This window comes from Macaca thibetana, chromosome 1, assembly GCF_024542745.1.
Source record: "Macaca thibetana thibetana isolate TM-01 chromosome 1, ASM2454274v1, whole genome shotgun sequence".
Lineage (NCBI taxonomy): Eukaryota > Metazoa > Chordata > Mammalia > Primates > Cercopithecidae > Macaca > Macaca thibetana.
Genome location: NC_065578.1, coordinates 40,538,200 through 40,558,638, shown reverse-complemented (window position 1 = coordinate 40,558,638; position 20,439 = coordinate 40,538,200). Strand labels below are relative to the sequence as shown.

The following is a 20,439-nucleotide window of genomic DNA, read 5'->3' as shown; positions in this document are numbered from 1 at the left end:
GACATCCTGTCATGGCCGGGACAGGAGACTGTTCAAGGGGCGCTTTGTGTGTGTGTCCTCAGGAGCATCTTTCAGGAAAGGGGTTTGAAACCACCTTCTTAGTCTCAAAGGAGCCTGTAAGCCAAGCAGGTGAAGTATCTTCTTGTTTTGGCCTTGTTTGCAAACAAGGAAACAGGCCCAGGAAGGATGCCCTTGGCCATGGCCGCATAGCTGAACAGCTTCTGGAAGGGACTAGAACTCCTGCCCCAGGCCCTGGGGTGATAGGGCAGAGGTTGAGGGGGGCATTTCCTGGGTGAGGTGGGGATGAAGCAGTTCCAGGCTGGTCAGAAGTCAGGCATGAGCTGTGTCCTTCACTGAGGGAGGCAGGCCCAGAGAGGGCTCTGACTCGCCCAAGGCCAAACAGCCTTGCGTGGGCCTTTCACATCCCGCACAACAGAGGGGCATCCTCAGCCTGGTTGGCAGAGGGCAGGCAGGATAGATGGCAGAGTCTCCTCCGAGGAGAAGGGTTTTGCTCATGGAACCTCCTCCTCCACACTCACAGCCCCGGGCAAGACCTGTGGAGCAGCCGCCGAGAGAGTGAGGGAGGGGGCTCGGGGCAGCTGGGGGTGACTTGAGGAAGTCCAGCTGGACTGCGAGGGGCCCCCTGGGGACTGCCGGGGATCCTCAGGACTCCCAGAGGTGCTCCAGGCACAGAGGGAGGAGCGGGCCTTCCATCTCCCTCCCCCCTTCACTGCAGAGGCTGGGTCGGGCCGGGCGCCCGGGGAGGAGGCGGTGTCCCTGGCTCCCAGCCCACCGGTGCAGCGGGGCAGGGCTGGACCAGAAGGGGTGGGGCACAACGCCTGGTATAAGAGGCAGCCAGGGCACCGAGGCAATGAGCTATCTGCTCAGCTTAACAGCAGGACGCTGGCAACAGGCGCTCCCTGCTCCAGGCCAGCCCGCCCGCTCCGCCGCTGCTATGGTCTCCATGCCCACCACCTGGTGCTCTGTTGCGCTAGCCCTGCTCGTGGCCCTGCATGAAGGTGAGCTGCCCTGGCCTCACCTGCTGCCTACAGCTCCTGGGTCTGTCTACCTGTGTCTCCCCCTGGGGCTGCAGTGCCTCCCAAGCCAGCTGGGGGCAGACAGGGGCGGGAGCCTGGCGGCAGTGGTCACAGGGGGACGGTTCTGCAAATGCAGAGGCACCCAGGCTCCCCACGGGCTGCTGGGACTTCCCTCGGCTGGCCTGGAGCTGTTGAGCAGCAAGAGTGCCAACTCCCTCGATTATGCAAGAGGAGGGGCCCGGTGGGTCCCCCACTCCGGGATGTGCCAGGCACCCCAACCCACCTCTCCGCCTCTCTCTCCCTCCTGTGCATGCAGGGAAGGGCCAGGCTGCTGCCACCCTGGAGCAGCCAGCATCCTTACCTCATGCCCAAGGCACCCACCTGCGGCTTCGCCGTTGCTCCTGCAGCTCCTGGCTCGACAAGGAGTGCGTCTACTTCTGCCACTTGGACATCATCTGGGTGAACACTCCTGAGTGAGTATCCGTGGGGATGGGGGGCAGGGGGAGCTCTGGGGCAGGGTGTCAGGGTGGGAACTACTGGCATGCTAGGGAAGCTTGACACAGTCCAGCTCTCCCTGGGCCTCCAGGTGGGGGCGTTGGCTAATACCAGTAGTTAATTGTTTCAATTCCTGAGTGAGGACAACCTGAGCCATAAAGAGGGCTATCTCCTGAGAATTCTTAAGACAGCCTGGTAAGCAAGTGTTGGCCCCATTTTCCAGATTCAAGTACTGAGGCTCAGAGAGCTTAAGCGCCTTCCCCAAGATCACACAGGTAATCGTAAGGGTAGGCACCATCCTCGGTCAGGGAATGCCGGAGCTCACAGTCTCTGCCATGCTGCCTCTGCATGCTCTTCCAAGAATAATACGATTAGTGACAGCACCCGTGCCTTGACTATGCCAGGCTCTTTGCCAAGCCCTGCACGTGCATTATCATCTCAGGAGCCCCCCATCCTCCCCATAAGGCAGGATATTCCCTCAAACGACAGATGAGAACCTGCCCTGTGCTACTGGCTACACCCGGGTGGGAGCCCAGTGCTGTCTGTTCCGCCTGCACCCTCACTGCCTCCAGGCCACTGCATACCTTCAGTTGAAGTTTCTGTGTGTGTTTGTGATTTTTTTCCCTTCCCCAAATTGCAAAAGGCAAGAGAAGCCCTGCACGTAAGCGTGTGTGAAGCTAATCCGCATCCAAACACTTGCTTAGGGCGGGAACCCTGCCAGTCCCTGCGTGTTGCGTCTACCTGGAGTCACTAGGACTCCAGCCACACCGTCTAAAATTAGCTCTGTCACTCGAAAGTGCTGGTCCAGCCAGCCACGGCCCCTGCCCTTCCCCTGGCCCACTTGATCAGACTCTGAATCTGAAATCAATCCCATCTGAACAGGCACACACGCACACACCCCACTTTCAAGTCAAGCCTCTAAGGCGCATTTGTTACCCCTCTAGGCAAGTGGGGACCAGGTGGGGGCAGCGTAGCTACGAGCCCGTGTTTACTTCTGGGAGATGGAGTGGCCGCCCTTCCTCTAGAGCTCGCTGAGAGCCTTCTTTGAGAACAGGGGGACCAGCCAGACTGAGAGGGGACACTAGGAGGTTCCCAATTCCCAACTTGGGGTAGAATCACCCCAAGGTAGATTTCCTTCCCCCAATGCTGGGAGTTCTGACTGAGCCAAGCCAGGCCCAGAGAAGGGAAGGGTCCTGCCAAGGGCTACCAGGACCCTTGTGGAGGAGCCTGTGACTTCAGTGGTATGACTTCTTGAGGTCAGGGGCTGGTCACCTTTCACTGGCACCTGCTGGCATAGGTGGCTGTCCCAGTGGGCAGTGTGGACAGTCCCTGCTTGCCAGTGGTTGTGGTTTATTTAATCCTCTCTCTCTCTCTCTCTCTCTCTCTCTCTCTCCTCCCCACACCACTACCTTGCTGGCTGCCCGCCCACAGACAGACAGCTCCTTACGGCCTGGGAAACCCGCCAAGACGCCGGCGCCGCTCCCTGCCAAGGCGCTGTCAGTGCTCCAGCGCCAGGGACCCCTCCTGTGCCACCTTCTGCCTTCGAAGGCCCTGGTAGGTGGGCACCCAGCCTGCAGGGGCTTAGGGTAGCTGCAAGCCCAGGCATGCCCTGGGAAGCAGGTGTCTGGGAGACTAGCAGAGGAGCGAAGTGGCAAGTTGGGGGTGAGCAGCGACCCAGGGGCCCACAGGCTGCTTGGGTCCATGGCACTATCCCTTCCTGCAAGAACCAGTCACCCCTGGGGGCCTCCCGATGCCCAGCTCTGGGGGCTTCTGGGAACACTCATGTCCTCACTCCTGGGCAGGAGAGAGTCTGCCAGTGACGACTGAGGCAACTCAGGCCCAGAGAGGGGGCAGGACATGTCAGGCTGCACAGCTTGTCAGAAGGAGGGCCGGGCCTTGGGCCTGGGTCTGTCTGATCAAGTCCTACTGGGCTTTGGATTCCGACCTGAGGTTCAGGGGACTTTGCAACTTGCTCAGGGAAGAAATGACATCTGGAGTTGGGAAGCCATGTCACCATCCCAGGGTAGCCCCAGAGTTGCTGGGGAGCCTTTGCCATGTCTCCTATCTTACCTGAGCCTTAGTTTTCCCATCTGTAAAGTGGTGTGAGGCTTTGTTCCTTCCCTCATCCACATGGAGAATTTGGGAAAACCAAACTGGCTTCAAGGTCCCAAGCTTCTGGCCAGGCGTGGTGGCTCAGACCTGTAATCCCAGCACTTTGGGAGGCCGAGGCGGGTGGATCACCTGAGCTGAGGAGTTCGAGACCAGCCTGGACAACATGGTGAAACCCCATCTCTACTAAAAATACAAAAAAACTGCTGGGCATGGTGGTGGGTGCCTGTAATGCCAACTACTTGGGAGGCTGAGGCAGGAGAATTGGCTGAACCCGGGAGACGGAGGTTGCAGTGAGCCGAGATCGCGCCATTGCACTCCAGCCTGGGCAACAAGAGTGAAATTCAGTCTCAAAAAAAAAAAAAAAAAAAAAGTCCCAAGCTCCAGTTCCCATGATGGTTTACAAGAAACTCCTCCTCTGGGGCTCCAGCTGAGGCTCCACCCTGCCTCAGTTTCCCCTGCGGCTACAGGTGGCCAGATTCTGGGAAGGCAAAAAAAGCTGCCTCTTTTTGGGGCTAAGAGCACATTCGTGGTAGCTCAGTTTTCCTCGGTCCACACCCCACCTGGGAAAGGAAAGATGCCAGGTGCACAGGGATGGAAATGGATCTGCTCCTGCAGGCCGGTGGGGATGGGGATGGGGATGGGGATGGGGATGGGGTGGGGGCTGGGCTGGGCCTGCAGCCAGGTCGCTTCAGGGCTCTGGGCAGTCCCTCACTTGGGCCCTAATGCTATTCATGCAGGACTGAAGCCCGGGCAGTCCCAAGCCGGAAGTCCCCAGCAGACGTGTTCCAGACTGGCAAGACAGGGGCCACTAGAGGAGAGCTTCTCCAAAGGCTGAGGTGAGGGTGTGGGACACATGCACAGATTGATCACCTCCTGTATGCCTTGCACATGTCCTATATTTTCTATGCGAGGCAGGCCTGGGTCCTCACTGGGGAGCAAAGAGAACTGAGGCTCAGAGAGGGAAAGTCGCTTGCCCAAAGTCACACAGCAGTCAGCGGCATCTGGCTGACCCCAGAGTCTGTGCTCTTACCCATTGTGCTCTTCGTTACCGCTAGGTCTGGAAGTGGACTTTGAAGAGGGTTTGAAGGCTCATGACTGGGAAGGACCACAGTTGTTGGTTCAGGCTGTGCAGAATGGAGCATCTCACACATGCTGGGGTCCAGAGGGGCCACCTGCCCAGCCTGCTCCCTCTCTGCTGCCCAGATTGCATGTCCTCCCTGGTGCCTCAATGTGACTCAGACCTGGCCCCTAGGAGGTGCCCATGAATGCTTGTTCAACCAAACCAACTCAAGAACAGACACTTGCACCTGCCGGGCAGCAGAGTGGCTGTAGGGGCAGCCTCTGGGGCAGGGACTGCTTGATCTGAACACCAGCCCAGCCTGGAACAAGCTTTGTGACCTTGGGTTTGCCCCTCCACTTCACCGTGCCTCTAGTTCCTATGATTTGAACAGGGGAAACAGGGAAATTGCGCCATCCATCCCCGCCTGGGGTTGCTGTGAGGTCAGATGAGTGGACGCACATGAAGTGTGTAGCCGAGGGTCTGTGCCTGTGGGAGCTGTGGAGGGGTCTGCCATTCCCACTTCTGCCACTGAGGGCTCCTCACAGCTGGCCAGGTCCCAGGACCCAGCTCAGCCCCTCAGGGATTCTCACCTTTTGGGGGTGGCAGAAAAATAGGAGAAAAGGCAGGATGGTGGGATGGACAGGACCCAACATAAACTTAAGAACTTTCTGAGAATGAAAAAAATGAGTACAAGACTTTTCAAACACACACACTAGTGGCTTGGCCAACCTTATACTCACTTTGGGTAGTTCAGGCCTGTTTTTGTTTTACAAGCTAAGAAAGGGGATCAGAGAGGCTGAGATCGTTGCCCAAGTTTCCTTCGCTGGGAACTGAAGCCAGCCTCCTGGCTCCCAGATGAGAGTTCTTTGAGCCAGGATGTGGCCACCCACCCAGGTTCAAAGGGCAGCGGGGTGCCCTGTTTTCTGGGCTGGACTGCCTTGAGCTGGACCTCGAAGAATGAGTAGAATTTTAGCAGGTGGCATCTGGGTGAGGGGAATACACACAGCCTGGGGGGAAGAGCAGGAGCAAAGGTGCGGAAAGGTGTGGAAAGAAGTGGGAAGGCAGACGACGGGAGACCCACAGGGATGTGCTTGGCTGTCCACTCATTCTGGCAGCATTTGATGTTGAACATTAGCTCTGTTAAAGTCCTCATGTGCAGAGAAGCTTCAATGCCTGGGCTGGCCTGTGCTGGTTGTGCGGACCTTGCTTTCAGTCTATGGCCGCTCTCTGACCCCAGGGCAGCTGTGACCCCAGGATCTGGGCAAGGGTTGTAGCCCCATTGCCCCTACTCTCGTGGGGAGCTCTTGGACAGTCCATATCTCCTGAGATGCTAAGTTGACCCTTCTTGATTCCCAGGGACATTTCCACAGTCAAGAGCCTCCTTGCCAAGCGACAGCAGGAGGCAATGCGGGAGCCGCGGCCCACACACTCCAGGTGGAGGAAGAGATAGTGCCGTGAGCTGGAGGAACATTGGGAAGGAAGCCCGTGGGGAGACAGGAGGAGAGAAGTGGCCAAGGCTTGTAGACTCTCTGCCTGCTTCCTGGACCAGGGCCTTGCTCCCAGACAGCGGGACCAGGATTGGCACAAGCTCTGGCCTCCTCGCCCTGGTGAGGGAGCCTCCTCCAAGGCAGCTCCGTGTCCTCACACTGCCCGGGGAAGCCCTCGGCTTCTAGACTGCAGAGCAGCCTCCAGCGCTGGCTGCGGGCCCACAGCTCTGCTGGAAGGAACTGCATGGGGAGTATGTTCATCTGGAGGCTGCGTCCTGAGGAGTGTCCTGTCTGCTAGGCTACAAAGCAGGAGCAACAGTGCAGCTGGAAACACGCGTGCTTCAGCCAGCCCTGGAGGCTGGACGGCTCCCGTGGGGCTGGTGTCCTGGCTGGCTGTGTCCTCTCCAGCTTTCCCTCCCCAGAGTCCTTGCACCCTCATTCCCTCGGGACCCTCCCAGTGAGAAGGGCCTGCTCTGCTTCTCCCATCTGTATATAACTTATTTGCTCTAAGAACTTCGAGAATCCCAATTATTTATTTTAATGTATTTTTTAGACCCTCTATTTACCTGCGAACTTGTGTTTATAATAAATGAGGAAATGTACTCTGGTTTTTTGTCTTGGTCAAGGCAGGGGGTTGGAGGCTCCTCTCAAGAAGGGGCCGCTTGGAAGTTGAAGGACACAAGAAGGAAAGGGCTGGGGCAGGTGGCTGGGTTCCACTCCCGCGCTTGCTGGATGTCTCTGGCTGCTAGCCTGCCCTCTCTGGGCTTTTTTCTGTTATGTGCCTCGACAGCTACCTGCAGCTGTGACATCAGGATTCCAGGACCTATGTTCCCATCAGGCCAGTAACCAATGGCCAGCCCTTTCCCAGAAGCATGTGTGGAAGAAGCCAAGACACGAGGGTGGAGGGACTCATCACACCAGCGGCTCTGTCCCAGCAGAGGCTGACAGTAAGGCCCGGAGCAAAACTGTCCAGCAAGGAAGAAGACCAGGTGAATCCCAAGGCTGTGGGTGCCCCGTTGGTCAGTGAGGGGTGCTATGATGGAACCACAGCCTGGTACCGGCCTGGCCCCTCACCTTGGGCTTTGGACATCATAAATACTTGCTGATTGAATTCATGAGTCACCACTGCAGTGTGATGTTGAACAAACCTCTTTCAGTTTCTGAACCTCAGTTTTTTTCATCTAGAAAATGGGAAGCAATAGTCCCCGCCTCGCAGAGTTGCTGTGGACACTAAACAGAGAAGTGATGGTACCAGCCTCAGCCGAAGGCCTGACAAGAGGCAGAGGCTGCTTGTGGGGCTGGCAATGGTGATTATGGAATGAGTGGGACAGGGAAGACTATGGACAAAGGTGCTACTGTTGTGGCCTCAAAAAATATGGAAAATAAATAGAACGACTCAAAAGAGGCCAGGGGTGGCAACTCACAACTGCAATCCCAGCACTTTAAGAGGCTGAGGCGGGAGGATCACTTGACCCCAGAAGTTCAAGACCAGCCTGGGCAATATAGGGAGACCCTGGACTTCCCCTTGTGGGCTGCAGGGACCCACAAAAGCTCTGTGCGCAGCGGGGGACATTGGCAGGGCTGGGCTTTGGAAATAATGCCACAGAGGGCCGGTCAGGGCTGAGTGAATGAGGAGACCAGCGGCAGAGAAGCAAAGTCATCGTAAGTCCTTAGGGATCCTCCGTGCATCCCGGTGGTGAGGCTGGTGTCACGGGGTCAGCCGAGGCACTTGTTGCTTACTCCAGCCCAGGTCCAGAGCGCACCTCTCACGTTGCATCTGAGCCTGATGCCAGGGGAGCGTCGCTCCCTGTGAGTGCATCACAGGCTCCCATTCAACATGATCCTGCCCCTCAAAAATCCAAACGCAACAGCTCATGGCCAGGTCAGGCAGCTGGATAAGGCAGCCCTTGGGCCGCAGCTGTGACAGAGGCCTGGCAGCAGCAAGAGGAGAACCTAGCGGAGGGTGTGTTGGAGAGAAGCATTCACCACCCTTGGCACAGGCCCTGGGGACCCTGGCCAGGGTTCAGAGATCAGTGACCCAGATGACTGAGCAACCGAGATGATTAAAGGAGTAGAGGAGGCCCAGAAGGCAGGGACAGGTAAGGGTGCACTACAGTCCTTTAGACCCATACACCTGGGAAACAGGGGCCTCCGGCTGGGGCGCTGCACTTCGGGGGCCCCGTTCTGGCCCTCATCCAGCCATACCTCTCTATGGGACAAGAAGTTTGCAGGGCCACGGGGTCACACATGCCCGAAGTCTGTCCCTGCTTCTAACCCACCCTCCAGGTAGCTGGCACTTCAGCCATGTTGGGGAAGGTGGGCTAGAGTTTGGAAAGAAGCAGAGAAAAAGTTACGAGGAGCAGCCACCAGGTGAAACCGAACCCCGGGAGGAAGGCATCTAAGCGTCAGGAAGCTTGGGTTTTCAGGCACAAAATCTCCCCTCCTCCTGCCTTTTCCATAAATATAGAACGGGCTCTTTTCAAGCTTTTTGAGTTAAATTTGTGTTCCTTTTGACTGGAACACTAGGCAGAGACCGGCCAGAAGGGGGCACAGGATGACCCAGATTTATTCGGGTTATGTGGACAGGAGGAAGCTGAGGCAGAGAGAAGTTAGGTCCTGTTTCCGGGGCTGTGAGGCTACGGACGGGGCCTTTGCTGCCTCTCCACAGCCCTCGCTCAGGAAAGAGCCCTGTGGAATATTCTCTCTCTCTCTCTCTCTCTCTCTCTCTCTGTCTCTCATTGAAAATAGAGTCTGGGCAGCTAGGTCTTCAGCTCAGAAAAGTCATTTGCCTAATCACGGTGACAAACTATTGGAATATGGCCATCCGTTAATTCAACAGTTATGAATAATCACCTCTGGGGGGGCTCTCGTGAGCAAGACAGACACAGCTCCTGCCTCACAGGCCAAGAGGAGAGTCATTCAAGAAAACAGTGGTTAAACATGAAGATAAGAATCATAGCAAACATTCACGGAGCACTTACTAAGTGCTTTCCACGTATTAACTCCTTGGTTCCTTTCAGCAACCTTATGTAGCAAATTCTGTCATTACTATTCCCATTTGATAGGAAAGGTTACTGAGGCACAGAGCAGTTAGTAACTTGCTCAAAGTCACACAGCTAGGATGTGGCTTAGCTGGGTTTTAAACCCCAGGCTCTTAACTTCCAGGCTATCTTACCTCTCTGATAGGGTATGTCCACACTGAGATGGAGCCCCTGAGGAGGCGGAGCCCAGGGTGGCTTCCTGGAGAAGGGGACCTAGCCCAACTCTGGGGAAATCAGTCAAGGAGGAGGGTGGAGAAGAGCGTTCCAGGCAGAGGAAACAGCATAGGTGAAGGTTCCTGTCTTCATAGGAAGGGAGCTATTCCCAGCCTGTTTTGGGGAGTTAAAGGAGAGGTCCTGGGAGTGGCTGGAAGGGGCAGGCAGGAAGGGGCAGGCAGGTAGGGGCAGTGCATGCCTGAGCACCAGACCAAGCCCCGAGCATCCGGCATGGAGGTGCTCTAGGAAGCAGAGACCGCCACCGCTGTCACCCCCACCACAGCCTCAGAAAATGCCTTCCAGGAGAATACTACCATGCCCAGAATGCCCTCCGTGAGGGCTTCAGGCCTCTGGAAACCTCTCTGGCTGCCTGCTCAGGTCTGACAGCCTAGCAGGGAGACAGACAAGAGCAAAGTGAAGGGCCAGAGGTGGAGTATGTCGTGAGCTGGCCTTCCAGCTGGTGGGATGGGGGCTGAAGGACGGGCAGGGCTTGTGCAGGCTGGGATGAGGGAAAGGGCTTGGTGGGAATGGTGTAAGGCAGATCTGGCCAGGGCATGAGAGTCCAGGGAGGGACAGCCGGCCTGATCAGCAGGAGCCAGGCTGGGAATAGCATCCCATGCCAGGAATTTGAACTTGAGTGATAGGTAGCCAGCGAAGGTTGCTGAACGAGGGAGAGCCAGGACGGGAGCTGGCCTTGGGCGGCTGGTTTATTGTTGGCTCCTTCCCGGCCAATGCTTCCAGCTCACAAGGGCCCTCCCAGCCCCTCTCAGGGGAGAGCAGAGTGTGGGCCTCGCCTTGGCCTGCCAGGGATCCAAGCCAAAAGCCCTCGGCAGCTAAGAAGGGGGCCGTGTGCGGGCCCGCCAGGAGCCCTGGAAGAGGAATGCAGCCTAATTAATTCTCTGCAGCTCACAGGGCCTCGCCTTGTGGGAGCAGCTGCCAGGACAGGCCTGCCAGGATGCCACTGGCCCAATCTGTCGATCACTTGGTGCTGAAGGCAGCGAGGGGGACTGCAGGCTGGGAACTGGGGGACGGGGACTTGGGGGGCCAGCCCCTGCCTCCAGGCACACACGTGTCATCCAGTCCCTTCACAGCTAATAAAACAGTCATAGTAACTGTAATAGCCAACAGGCCTTGAGGCTGTCAGCGCACCAGACTCTGCCGGTACACTGAGTACTAGTGAGAACATTGCATTCACTTTTCTTACAAGAAGTAAGATAAGTGTTGCTCTCATCTCCATTTTGCAGATGAGGAAACTGAGGTTCAGAGAAGCGAATTTCCCTGCCCAGGGTCATGCAGTCAGAAAGCAAAAGCAGGGAAGCTGGGATGTGGACCCAGGCAGTCTGGGCCCCCAGACTGTATTAATCATAACCACCATGCTAGACCGGTTCAGCAAGGGAAACTGAGGCCCTGGGGAGGTGGGGTGTCTTTCTCAAGGACAGTTGGCTTAAAAAGGGCCTGGGGACACTGGCTGGAGGGGGAAAGGCCATGCCCCTGGCTTCTGCTTGAATTGCCTCCTCCTGAAGTTTCCTTCCCTGGCCTGCAGGTCACCCTGAGGGATGTCTGGCTCACTACCTCCAAGTGAGGCAGGCTGTGGGAAGTGATCCTGTCTCTGGAGTCTCTACCTATTTGGTCCCAGTTCCACTGCCTGGGGCCTGTCACAGAAGCACAGTACCAACATTACCCAAGGAGTCTCAGGCTAATCTGCACATGCTAATCCTTACACAACACTGTGACTCCCTCCACAGGCAGGACACTGAGGCCAGCATAGGCTCAGAGTGGTGCAGGAAGGTGCTGGACCAAGACCTTGCCACTAAAAAGTGGCAGAGCCTGGGCGGGCTCCAGAAAGGCCTGATGCCAAGACCCTGCCCTCCCCTGACAGCAGACCGGAAGGAGGGGCAGCATGTCCATGTCATGCTGCCTCTCCAAACCTCAGTTTCTTCATCTGCCATATGGGGATGAGGAGCCCAAGGTTACAGGTTGTCCTAGAGTTCATTAATAACAGCCAACACTAAAGGCACTTAATAGATGTCAAATACTGTCCTAAGTACTTAATTTAATTTTTTTTAAATTTCCAAAATCAAAATTTTATTCATGGCTACATAATGCATCGTGGTAAAGCTGCCGCATAATGTACCATATGTGGGCATTCATTACCCCGTAGGTGTATATTTCAGTTTGTCCAATTTCCCACTGAAGAAGATCAGAACGTCCCACCCCAAATATGCCACTTTTCCATAAGGATTGTTTTGAGCTAAAGGCAATTAAGAAACTGCATGTGTAGAAAGAGCTCTTTGCCCTCCCACATCTGCCTAAAAGCAGGACATAAATTTTCCTTTATGAAGATTCTTCTCCTTCCCTCTCTTATACCAGGAAGAGAACAACAGTTAGTTAGCACTGAAGATAAAAAGTCAGCAAGAAGATGAGTCTGCACAAACCAGTCTTACCGAAATCACCCTGATCTGCCATTAATTTCCCCACATATTTATCTTCCCACAATGTGCCACCCCTAGGAACCCAAAGTCCTTTTCCTTTATCTTGTCATTTCTCCACAAATGTGTCATCCTTTGTTAAAATGGTAGGGGGCTTATATACTATTTTAACAAAGGGTCTTCACTTCTTTTCTATGAATGCAATCAATGTTTTCATGCACATCACAATTAAAGTAGGAACATCAAATAAAATGTCTATGCCTTTTCTCCTGTTCATTAGTCTTTTGTCAGTTTAATTTGCAAGCCACAGTCACAGCCTATAAAAGGATATCGGAAATAATTTTTTTTTCCTCCCCTACACCACCAATAAAATAACACTGTGTGGTACACTTGTACATAAATTTTTCTATTTATTCCCTATTTATTGTTTGGCTACATTTTAAAATTGAGATATAATTTATACACTATAACATTCACCCTTTTAAGGCACACAATTCAGTCGATTTGAATCCTCACTTAACATCGTTGATAGGTTCTTAGGAACTGTGACGTTAAGCGAAACGTTTTTCTCATCAATGTAACGACAAAACTCCATTGAAGGGAACGTTATTTGAGGATCTAGTCTACATTTCTTTTCCACTAAAGTCACCGTTTCCAAGAACCTATCAACAACATTAAGTGTGGATTTATTGTATTCACAAAGTTATACAAGGATCACCACTGTCTCATTCCAGAACATTTTCACCACCCCAAAAGGAAATCCCTTACCCCTTAGCAGTCACTCCTACTAGCCCACTCCCAAGCCCTAGGCAACCACTAATCTACTTCTACCTCTATAAATTCGCCGATTCTGGACATTTCATATAAATGAAATCATACCAGATGTGGCCTTTTGTGCCTGTCTCTCACATACCATAACACTTTCAAGGTTTATCCATGTTGTAGCATGTATCAGTACTCCATTCCTTTTTATGACTGAATAATATTTCATTTTAGCACTAGATCATAGTTTATTCATTCACCCATTAATAGACATCTAGGTTCTTTCTACTTGAAACCTCAATGACCCTATAGGAGGTTCTATTAGTGTCCTATAGACAAAAGACTGAGATCTGGAGAGGTTAAGTAACTCACCAAGGTCAGTTAGCTAGTGAGTAGCAGTGGTGAGATATGCCCCAGGAGTCTGGCTCTGGAGATTATGGCCTTAACCACTGTACCATACTGCCTCCTCAGTCAAAGTAACACAGCATATGGAGGTCAGCACAAAAGGAGGTACTCGGTTGGCACTTAGCAAAGTGTGGCACTCCTTCACAGCATTTCTACAAGTGGCAGAGCCAGAGGCTGCCAGGCAGGACCCTAAGCCAGGACAAGGATGTCAGGACAAGTGATAAAGAATTGCTGTCTCAGCACATAGGTGATTCTCTTAGGAAGGAGACATCCGTTCACACCCAGGTGGGCCTGCTCCCTCCACTGAGCATCATTGACCTGCATCCCAGACCTCATTCCTCCACCAATTCCTACCTACGAAGCCGTGGCTGCTCCTTCATGGGCCCCAACGCCCTGCCACCGGACAGCAGAGGAAGATCTTTGGGTGAGGTCAAGGTCTGAGCTGCGGTCCTAGTCAGCACAACCCAAAGCATGATCTTGGGCAGGTCTCTGCCTCCTCTGGGCCTCCATCAATTAAATAATGGAATGAGAAAGCTTAATACTTTCTATTTAATTATAAAGGCAATATAGTATATGAACAAAAGCTGCTGCTAAAATTATGCAAAGAATATAGGAATATCTGGGTGAAAAAGAAAGTCTCAGCTGGGCGCAGTGGCTCACTCTTGTAATCCCAGCACTTTGGGAGGCCAAGGCGGGCGGATCACGAGATCAGGAGTTCGAGACCAGCCTGGCCAACATAGTGAAACTAAAAATACAAAAAAAAAAAATTAGCTGGTGGCACATGCCTGTAGTCCCAGCTACTCAGGAGGCTGAGGCGGGGAATCACTTGAACTCAGGAGGCGGAGGTTACAGTGAGCCCAGATTGCGCCACTGCACTCCAACCTGGGCAACGAGAGTGAAACTCAGTCTCAGCCAAAAAGAAAGAAAGTCTCCCTGCCTTGTCAGCCCAAAAGTGGAACATGTGGCCCTTCTCTATGGATTCAGATATGTATTTTATATCTAACTTTTTTTTTTTTTTTTTTGAGACGGAGTCTTGCTCTGTCGCCCAGGCTGGAGTGCCATGGCGCTATCTCGGCTCACTGCAAGCTCCGCCTCCCGGGTTCACGCCATTCTCCCGCCTCAGCCTCCCGAGAAGCTGGGACTACAGGAGCCCGCCACCACGCGCGGCTAGTTTTTTGTATTTTTTAGTAGAGACGGGGTTTCACCATGTTGGCCAGGATGGTCTCAATCTCATGACCTCGTGATCCACCCGCCTCGGCCTCCCAAAGTGCTGGGATTACAGGCTTGAGCCACCGCGCCCGGCCTTATATCTAACTTTTTAGAGGTGTTTTAAAATAATAAATGGAAACATAAATCTTACACTTCTACGACCTGCTTTCTTCACACCACAGAACTCGTTCTGGCCCAGTACATACAGCTGCATCTCAGCATTTGTTTCAATAGCTCGATGGTGGGCCACAGCACACACAAACTGTTGTTTGTTTAACTATTTGCCTACTGATGCCATTTGGATGGACTTCATTTACTGTTTTTACAAACATGCTGCGGTAAACACTTGTTTATACATCTTTGTCCAGAAAGGACAGATTGTTAGAGGTAAATCACTGGGTCAGAAGACACCACATATTAAATATCCTGCCAAAAATGGAGCTCTCGTTTGCACTCCTATCGCCACTTGGACCTAAACGCCCATTTCCTTTCAGCCTTTCCGGCACTGGGTTTTATCAATCTCTTATGTGTTGATCTAAGGAGGAAAGCATTTATTAACATGGAATCTGATGTGTAAAAGATGAACCTGGTTGGATTCTGGTTGGAGGGAGTGAGGGGCGTGAGGTCCATTCCATCCTGAGTGGGTACAGAGGATCCCACTATCCCTCTAGTCTTCCAGCACTGGTATCTAGGATCTGCTTGGCTGCAGGCCTGTCCCTCTATGGCTGTTAGCGCTCAGCCCATCCATCTCTCAGCCCTTCCCTCCAGGGCAGCTTGGGCGTGGAGGAGGGACTGGCCTGTCATCCTTCTCAGCTGACCCCACCTCTCGTTATAAACATGCCTTTTAACGGGGCCCTATGGGGACAACATCTTCATCTGAAAGCATGTGCAATGAGGGGACTGTAGGCATCTGAGCCTGCAGGGGTTTTGAAGGCAGGGAGCATGGAATGTCCTGGTTGCCTCTCAGCCTGTGGTCCAAACTGGCTTGTTGCAGAAGGCTGGAATTCAGTCTCGCCTCTGCCTAGGCCTTGCTGTGTAGACCCAGGCAGGCCCCTGTCCCCTCTGGGCTCCAAGTTCCCACCTCAGCTGCAAGACTGGGGACATTCCTTCTCAGGAGTAGGTGCAGAACCTGTCCCTCTAAAGGCTCCTCACATGCCACACACAATAATTACTCTCAGAGTGGGAGGAGGGCTCCTCCTGGGAGGTGGCAGAAGAGGGCAGGGGAGGGGCAGAGAGGGCAAAGGAAGTGAGTACACCCTTGCCCCTCAGGGCTTGAAATCTGAAGCTCCTTCCCTAACACTTTGCAAGCTGGTGTCCCAACTGGCTAATATGAGATTGTAAGTGTGCACATACGAGCCATTCATGTGTGAGCACACTTGCACATAGGAGTGGCCTGTGTGTAAAATGAGTTCCTGTACGTGCAGCTGGGGATCTTTTTGCGTGTCTACAGGCATGTGGGTTTGTGTCTCATGTGATGGGTACTCATGCACAACCCACATATGTGTATGCTCCTGTTGTATGTATATGAGTGTCCGTATTGACATGTACATGTGAGTGTCATCAATGTGCACGTCTTTGCCTGATTGTGGCTGCACAGATGTGTGTGCATGGATGAGGATGCATGCGCACCTGTGGGATGTGCATGAAAGGCTATGATTGCCAGTGTGTGGGTGCACGTGAGTGACATGAACACACACACCAGGGAGGGTGTCTGAGTATGTGTAAAGGCACATGCGTGACGTACATATAAGTGTAGATTGGGGTGTGCATTGGGGCGTGCACCCAAGCACTTGGATCCAGAGGTGCTTGAGTACACGTGTGGACCTAACTATGTATGGCAATACTGCCCCATGACTCTCAGCAGATGTGAATACACACAACACACAAGCATGCATTTGCATAGGTGAGTGAGGGACGCCCCCGAGAGGCCACCTCAGGGTCTGTGAGACAGGACAGCTCCTCTGGCCCCCATCTGCCCCTGGCCTGGACCTCTACTCACCCTGAGGAACAACACCACTGTATAAATTCTGAAGTCTTGTTTTATTTACATGTAGATTAAATATTTTAGTAATTAGTAAGTCATTATAACTGTTATTTATTTTAAAAACAAACATCTCTGTATCATAGAGGCAAGATTCAGATGGCATTTGAATAAAAAGCATAAAAGTGGAGGATTTCCCACCCCAATCTCCAGGGCGTCTGGGAGAACTGTGCTGGATAGGCTTATGCAGGGGTTAGGCAGGGAAGAGGAGGGGGGAGCCAGGGCAGAAAGCCCGGCCTCAGTTTCCTGGGCTGCCCAGCCCCCAGTTCCATCCTCACCTCCCGTGGCTCAAGGGAGGGTGGGAGAGGGATGTATCAGGCAAACCTGGCTGGGAATCAGGAGGCCGCAGGCCAGCCCTGCTCTGGTAGCAATTGGGCCAGGCTTGGCTGCTGCCTCACCTGTAGTATCTGGGATTTCTGTTGCACGGGGGCTCAAAACACAAGTGCCACCATCTGCCCACCTTCCTCTGCTCACCTCCCTCTGTCCCCAGAACCATCTCTACCCACCCCGCCCCTGCCTTCACTGCCTCCTTGCCCCTACCACACATCTACTCACCTGTCAAGCCCACGCCCATGTCACCAGCTGGCCACATACTCGTCTAACTTCCCAACTGGACTGTGAACTCTCGAGGGCAAGGACAGGCTCAGGGCACTCCTGGGTCTCCACAGCCCACTCCAACCTGGCAAGCCTTAGATAGCAGTCACTATTAGATTTTTTAAAATGAAAGATAAAGAGGGAAAAGAAGGGAGGGTGAGGGCTCTGTGGGCGGCAATGTTTGGTACAAACAGCAGGTCACTGGGTGCTCCCAGACCGGGTGAGTCAGCCTGGCCCTTGCCCCCGAGGAGGGCAGACAGAGTATCATTTATCAACCTCCTCCCGTGCAGGCAGCACCCAGGCTGTTTACAGGCCTTATCGCTTTTGGTTCTCACCTGACACCTGCAGGAAAGCAGTATTTCACTCCCATTTTCTAGAAACTGACCCTCAGAGAAGATGAGTCAGCAGCTGCCTGAGATTCAAGCTCTCCAAGGCCTTCTTCAGGTTCTCTCTGCTGCAGGCTCTCCCTCTCCTTTATGGAGCCTCACCCACATCCCCTTGGCACTAAGCAGGTATCTGTGATTCTGCCCTAGGGACTGCTGAAAGCTCTCAGAGGTCAGAGTTCGTGGGCTCAAGAACCGCCCTTGGTGATGGATAAATGATCTGGGTTGGTGGATAAATGCCCCAGCTTCCTCCCTCCCCAGAACGGACAGCTCTGAGCCTTGCTCTGCACTGTCCCCTGCCTCCCAGACATCCCAAGAGGGCAGGGCCCCGGTTGCCTGCCAGCTGCTCATGAACTTGCCTGTACTGGCTTCTTTCTCTGTCTCACTTCCCACATCCCTCGTGGCTTCCTGGAATCACCTCTCAAATGAACTCCTTGCCCTCAAATCCTAGTTCTGATCTGTTTCCAGGGACCCCAACCCAATACAGAGCAGCAGCAGGTGCAGAGACTATGTGTGCCTGAGCAGCCAAGAAAACCTTGGTCCAAAAGGGCCCCGTCTCAGAGATGACATGGGACTTGGTTAGGGTCTGAAGCACCTCAGTGGAGGTCCGGCGCAATCCTGAGGAGTGCTGGCAGGCGGGAGGCCAGCCCAGCTGCAGCCCCGGGCTATGCAGAGAGTCAGCTTGGGGTGTGGTGCTGCAAGGCAGAGAGGGCATGGGCATGAGCTGTGGGCATGAGCCAGGCAGCCAATGGGAGGCAGGGCTTATCTCAGGCTCGAGACCGCACCTAGGCCTCCCTCCTTTCTCCAGAAGGGCGCCCCAGGCACCTACGCCCTGTAGGTCCTGGGTGGACCCCACCTGAAAAATCCCGGGTTTCAGCAAGCCCTCTCTGGCTCAGCCCCCTTTGGCCTGGGTCCCTCCAGGGAGTGCAGGGAGACTGCCTGGGGTAAGACCTTGGAGGTGAGTATGAGCAACTCAGTGCCCTTCTCTGGGTACACGGCCCAGGCTGGGATGAGAAAGTGAATGAAGTGATCTCAGCACCTCTTCAAGAGCTCACTTTCCTCAGTTCCACCAGAGTCATCTGCACATGCCACATTAGATCTTACCCCACGTCTACCACCATATCCCCCTGAACATGCCTGATCTCATCCATTCTCGGAAGCTAAGCAGGGTCCAGCCTGGTTGGTACTTGTATGAGAGATCTTGCCCCTCATCCCTATATGCTTTTGGAAGAGGGCATTCATTAACCCAGAGGAATGAAGCTTTCATGGTGGAAACTCGAGCATTGGGAAAGACACAGCTTGACTTTGGGAGTTGACTTTCCTTAGACTATGTCACTAGACAAATCACACTACGTCAGCCCCAAGGCAGCCTCAGGAAGTTAGAAGACTGCAGTTTTTAGACCACAGCCAGATGGACTTGGGTTCAAATTCTGTGTAACTCAGAGGAGCCCCTTAACCTCTCTGAGCTTCAGCTTCCTTGGTGGTGAACTGGATAGGCAGTGCCTTGCTAACCCCAAGTAAGCATCTACAATCTCCTTTAATCCTCACTCAGGCAAGGAAGCAACTCTGATTCCCAACTGACAGAAGAAGGCCCAGAGAAGAGCAGGCAGGCACTGAGGAAGCCAGGCTGTGCTTGGATAGATACAGAGTTCCCAGACCCATCCAGCTCCCACCCAGGAAACCCTGGGCCTCTCAGCCACAGCCACCACCTAGCCTGGCTCAAGGCCTGTCCATTCCAGCCTTTCCCCTGCCTGGCCTGGCCCTGACCCGAGGCTCACCCACTGCCCTTCTCCCTGCACCTAGCCCATGGAGCAGCTGGGGCTGCACCTGCCGTTATCAGCCCTGCTCTGGGACACCTTTGGCCTCAGGTATGTCAGGAACTGGACCACGATGTCAAAGAGACTACAAGCTGATCCTGCTACCTCAGGAAGGTCCTGGAGCCTCACAGCACCTGGAGTAAGCAGGCATGCCTTAGCCAGAGGGGGAAACTGAGGCCCTCTGACTTCAACCTGGAAGGGGCATCAGAGACCTCCTTGATTCCCCTAAGTGGGGACCAGGAAAGCAAAAAGTGTGGGGATGGAAAGAAGGGTAGGTGAAAAATGAAATCAAAGCCAACAATGGACCAGCTATTTCACTTATAGATATATACTGAAAAGAAATGCCTAGACATGTTCACCAAAACAATGTGTACTAGAATGTTCATAGTAGCATGATTTATGGTAGCCCAAATGGAAATGACTCAAAAGCCCAGCAATAGTAGAATGACGATATAAATTAAACTACAACTGCAGAATACCATGTGGATGATCTCTCAAACGAGAAGTAGAAAACGAAATAGCACATACCATACTATTCCCCTTCTATACAATTTTAATACAGGCAAAACTAATCTACGGTGTTAGAAGTCAGGACAGTGATGTCCCTGAGGAGTCAGTGACAGGAAAGGAGGGCAGGAGGGCCTTCTGGAGTTGTGACTATACCCTGTTTCTTGTCCTAGATGCAAGCTACATGGGTGTTTTCAGCCTGTGAAATTTCACTGGGCTGTACGTTAATGTTTTGTACCCTCTTTTGTATGAATCTTACGCTTTTGCACTTTACATAAATTGAGTCTTCCGGTGTGCACTCATTTGCATCTGGCTTCTTTTGCATAACACTGTATTTCTGAGATTAATCTGTGTCCTAGCAGGTAGCAGAAGTTTCTCCTTTTTCATTGTTGTATAGTATTTCATCGTGTGACTATACCACAATTTGTTGATCTATTCTGCTGATGGAAGTTGGGCTGCTTCCAATTTGGAGTTACCCCAAAGAGTGCTACTTTGAATATTTTTGCACCTGTCATTTGGTGAACATCTGTATGTATTTCTGCTGAGGTATACCTATTAGCGAAGTTGCTAGGTCATAGAGTTTGCATAGCTTTAGCTTTATTTCATACTGACAAACAGTTTTCCAAAGTGGTTTGCCGACTCATACCTCCATCAGCTGTACATGACAGCTTCCCAAGTTCACCAGCATCCGATGTGGTCAGATTTCCTTCCGGTTATCCTAGTACATGTGACATGGCATCACGTGTGGTTTTCATTTGCATTTCCCTGGGGCCTAAAGAAGCAGAGCATCTGTCTTAGTGCAGGTTCCCTAGGAGCAGACCCTGAGACAACAATCGGAGAATGAGTA

At 53.1% G+C, this 20,439-nt stretch overlaps 2 protein-coding genes across 3 annotated transcripts in view; one reads left to right on the top strand and one right to left on the bottom strand.

The window, feature by feature from the left end:
• PPCS (phosphopantothenoylcysteine synthetase) overlaps positions 1 to 20,439 on the bottom strand; it is a 1,013,452-nt gene that overhangs the window by 974,747 nt on the left and 18,266 nt on the right. The window lies entirely within an intron of this gene.
• Positions 874 to 6,789, top strand: EDN2 (endothelin 2). 2 transcript variants are annotated; one of them, XM_050800863.1, is made up of 5 exons: positions 874 to 1,019; positions 1,354 to 1,510; positions 2,964 to 3,086; positions 4,382 to 4,480; positions 6,061 to 6,789. In XM_050800863.1, exons 1-5 carry the CDS (start codon positions 956 to 958, stop codon positions 6,152 to 6,154), a joined length of 537 nt encoding a protein of 178 aa, XP_050656820.1. In that variant the 5' UTR covers positions 874 to 955; the 3' UTR covers positions 6,155 to 6,789. The 2 variants fall into 2 exon arrangements, with proteins under 2 accessions (XP_050656820.1, XP_050656832.1); XM_050800875.1 differs by lacking the exon at positions 4,382 to 4,480.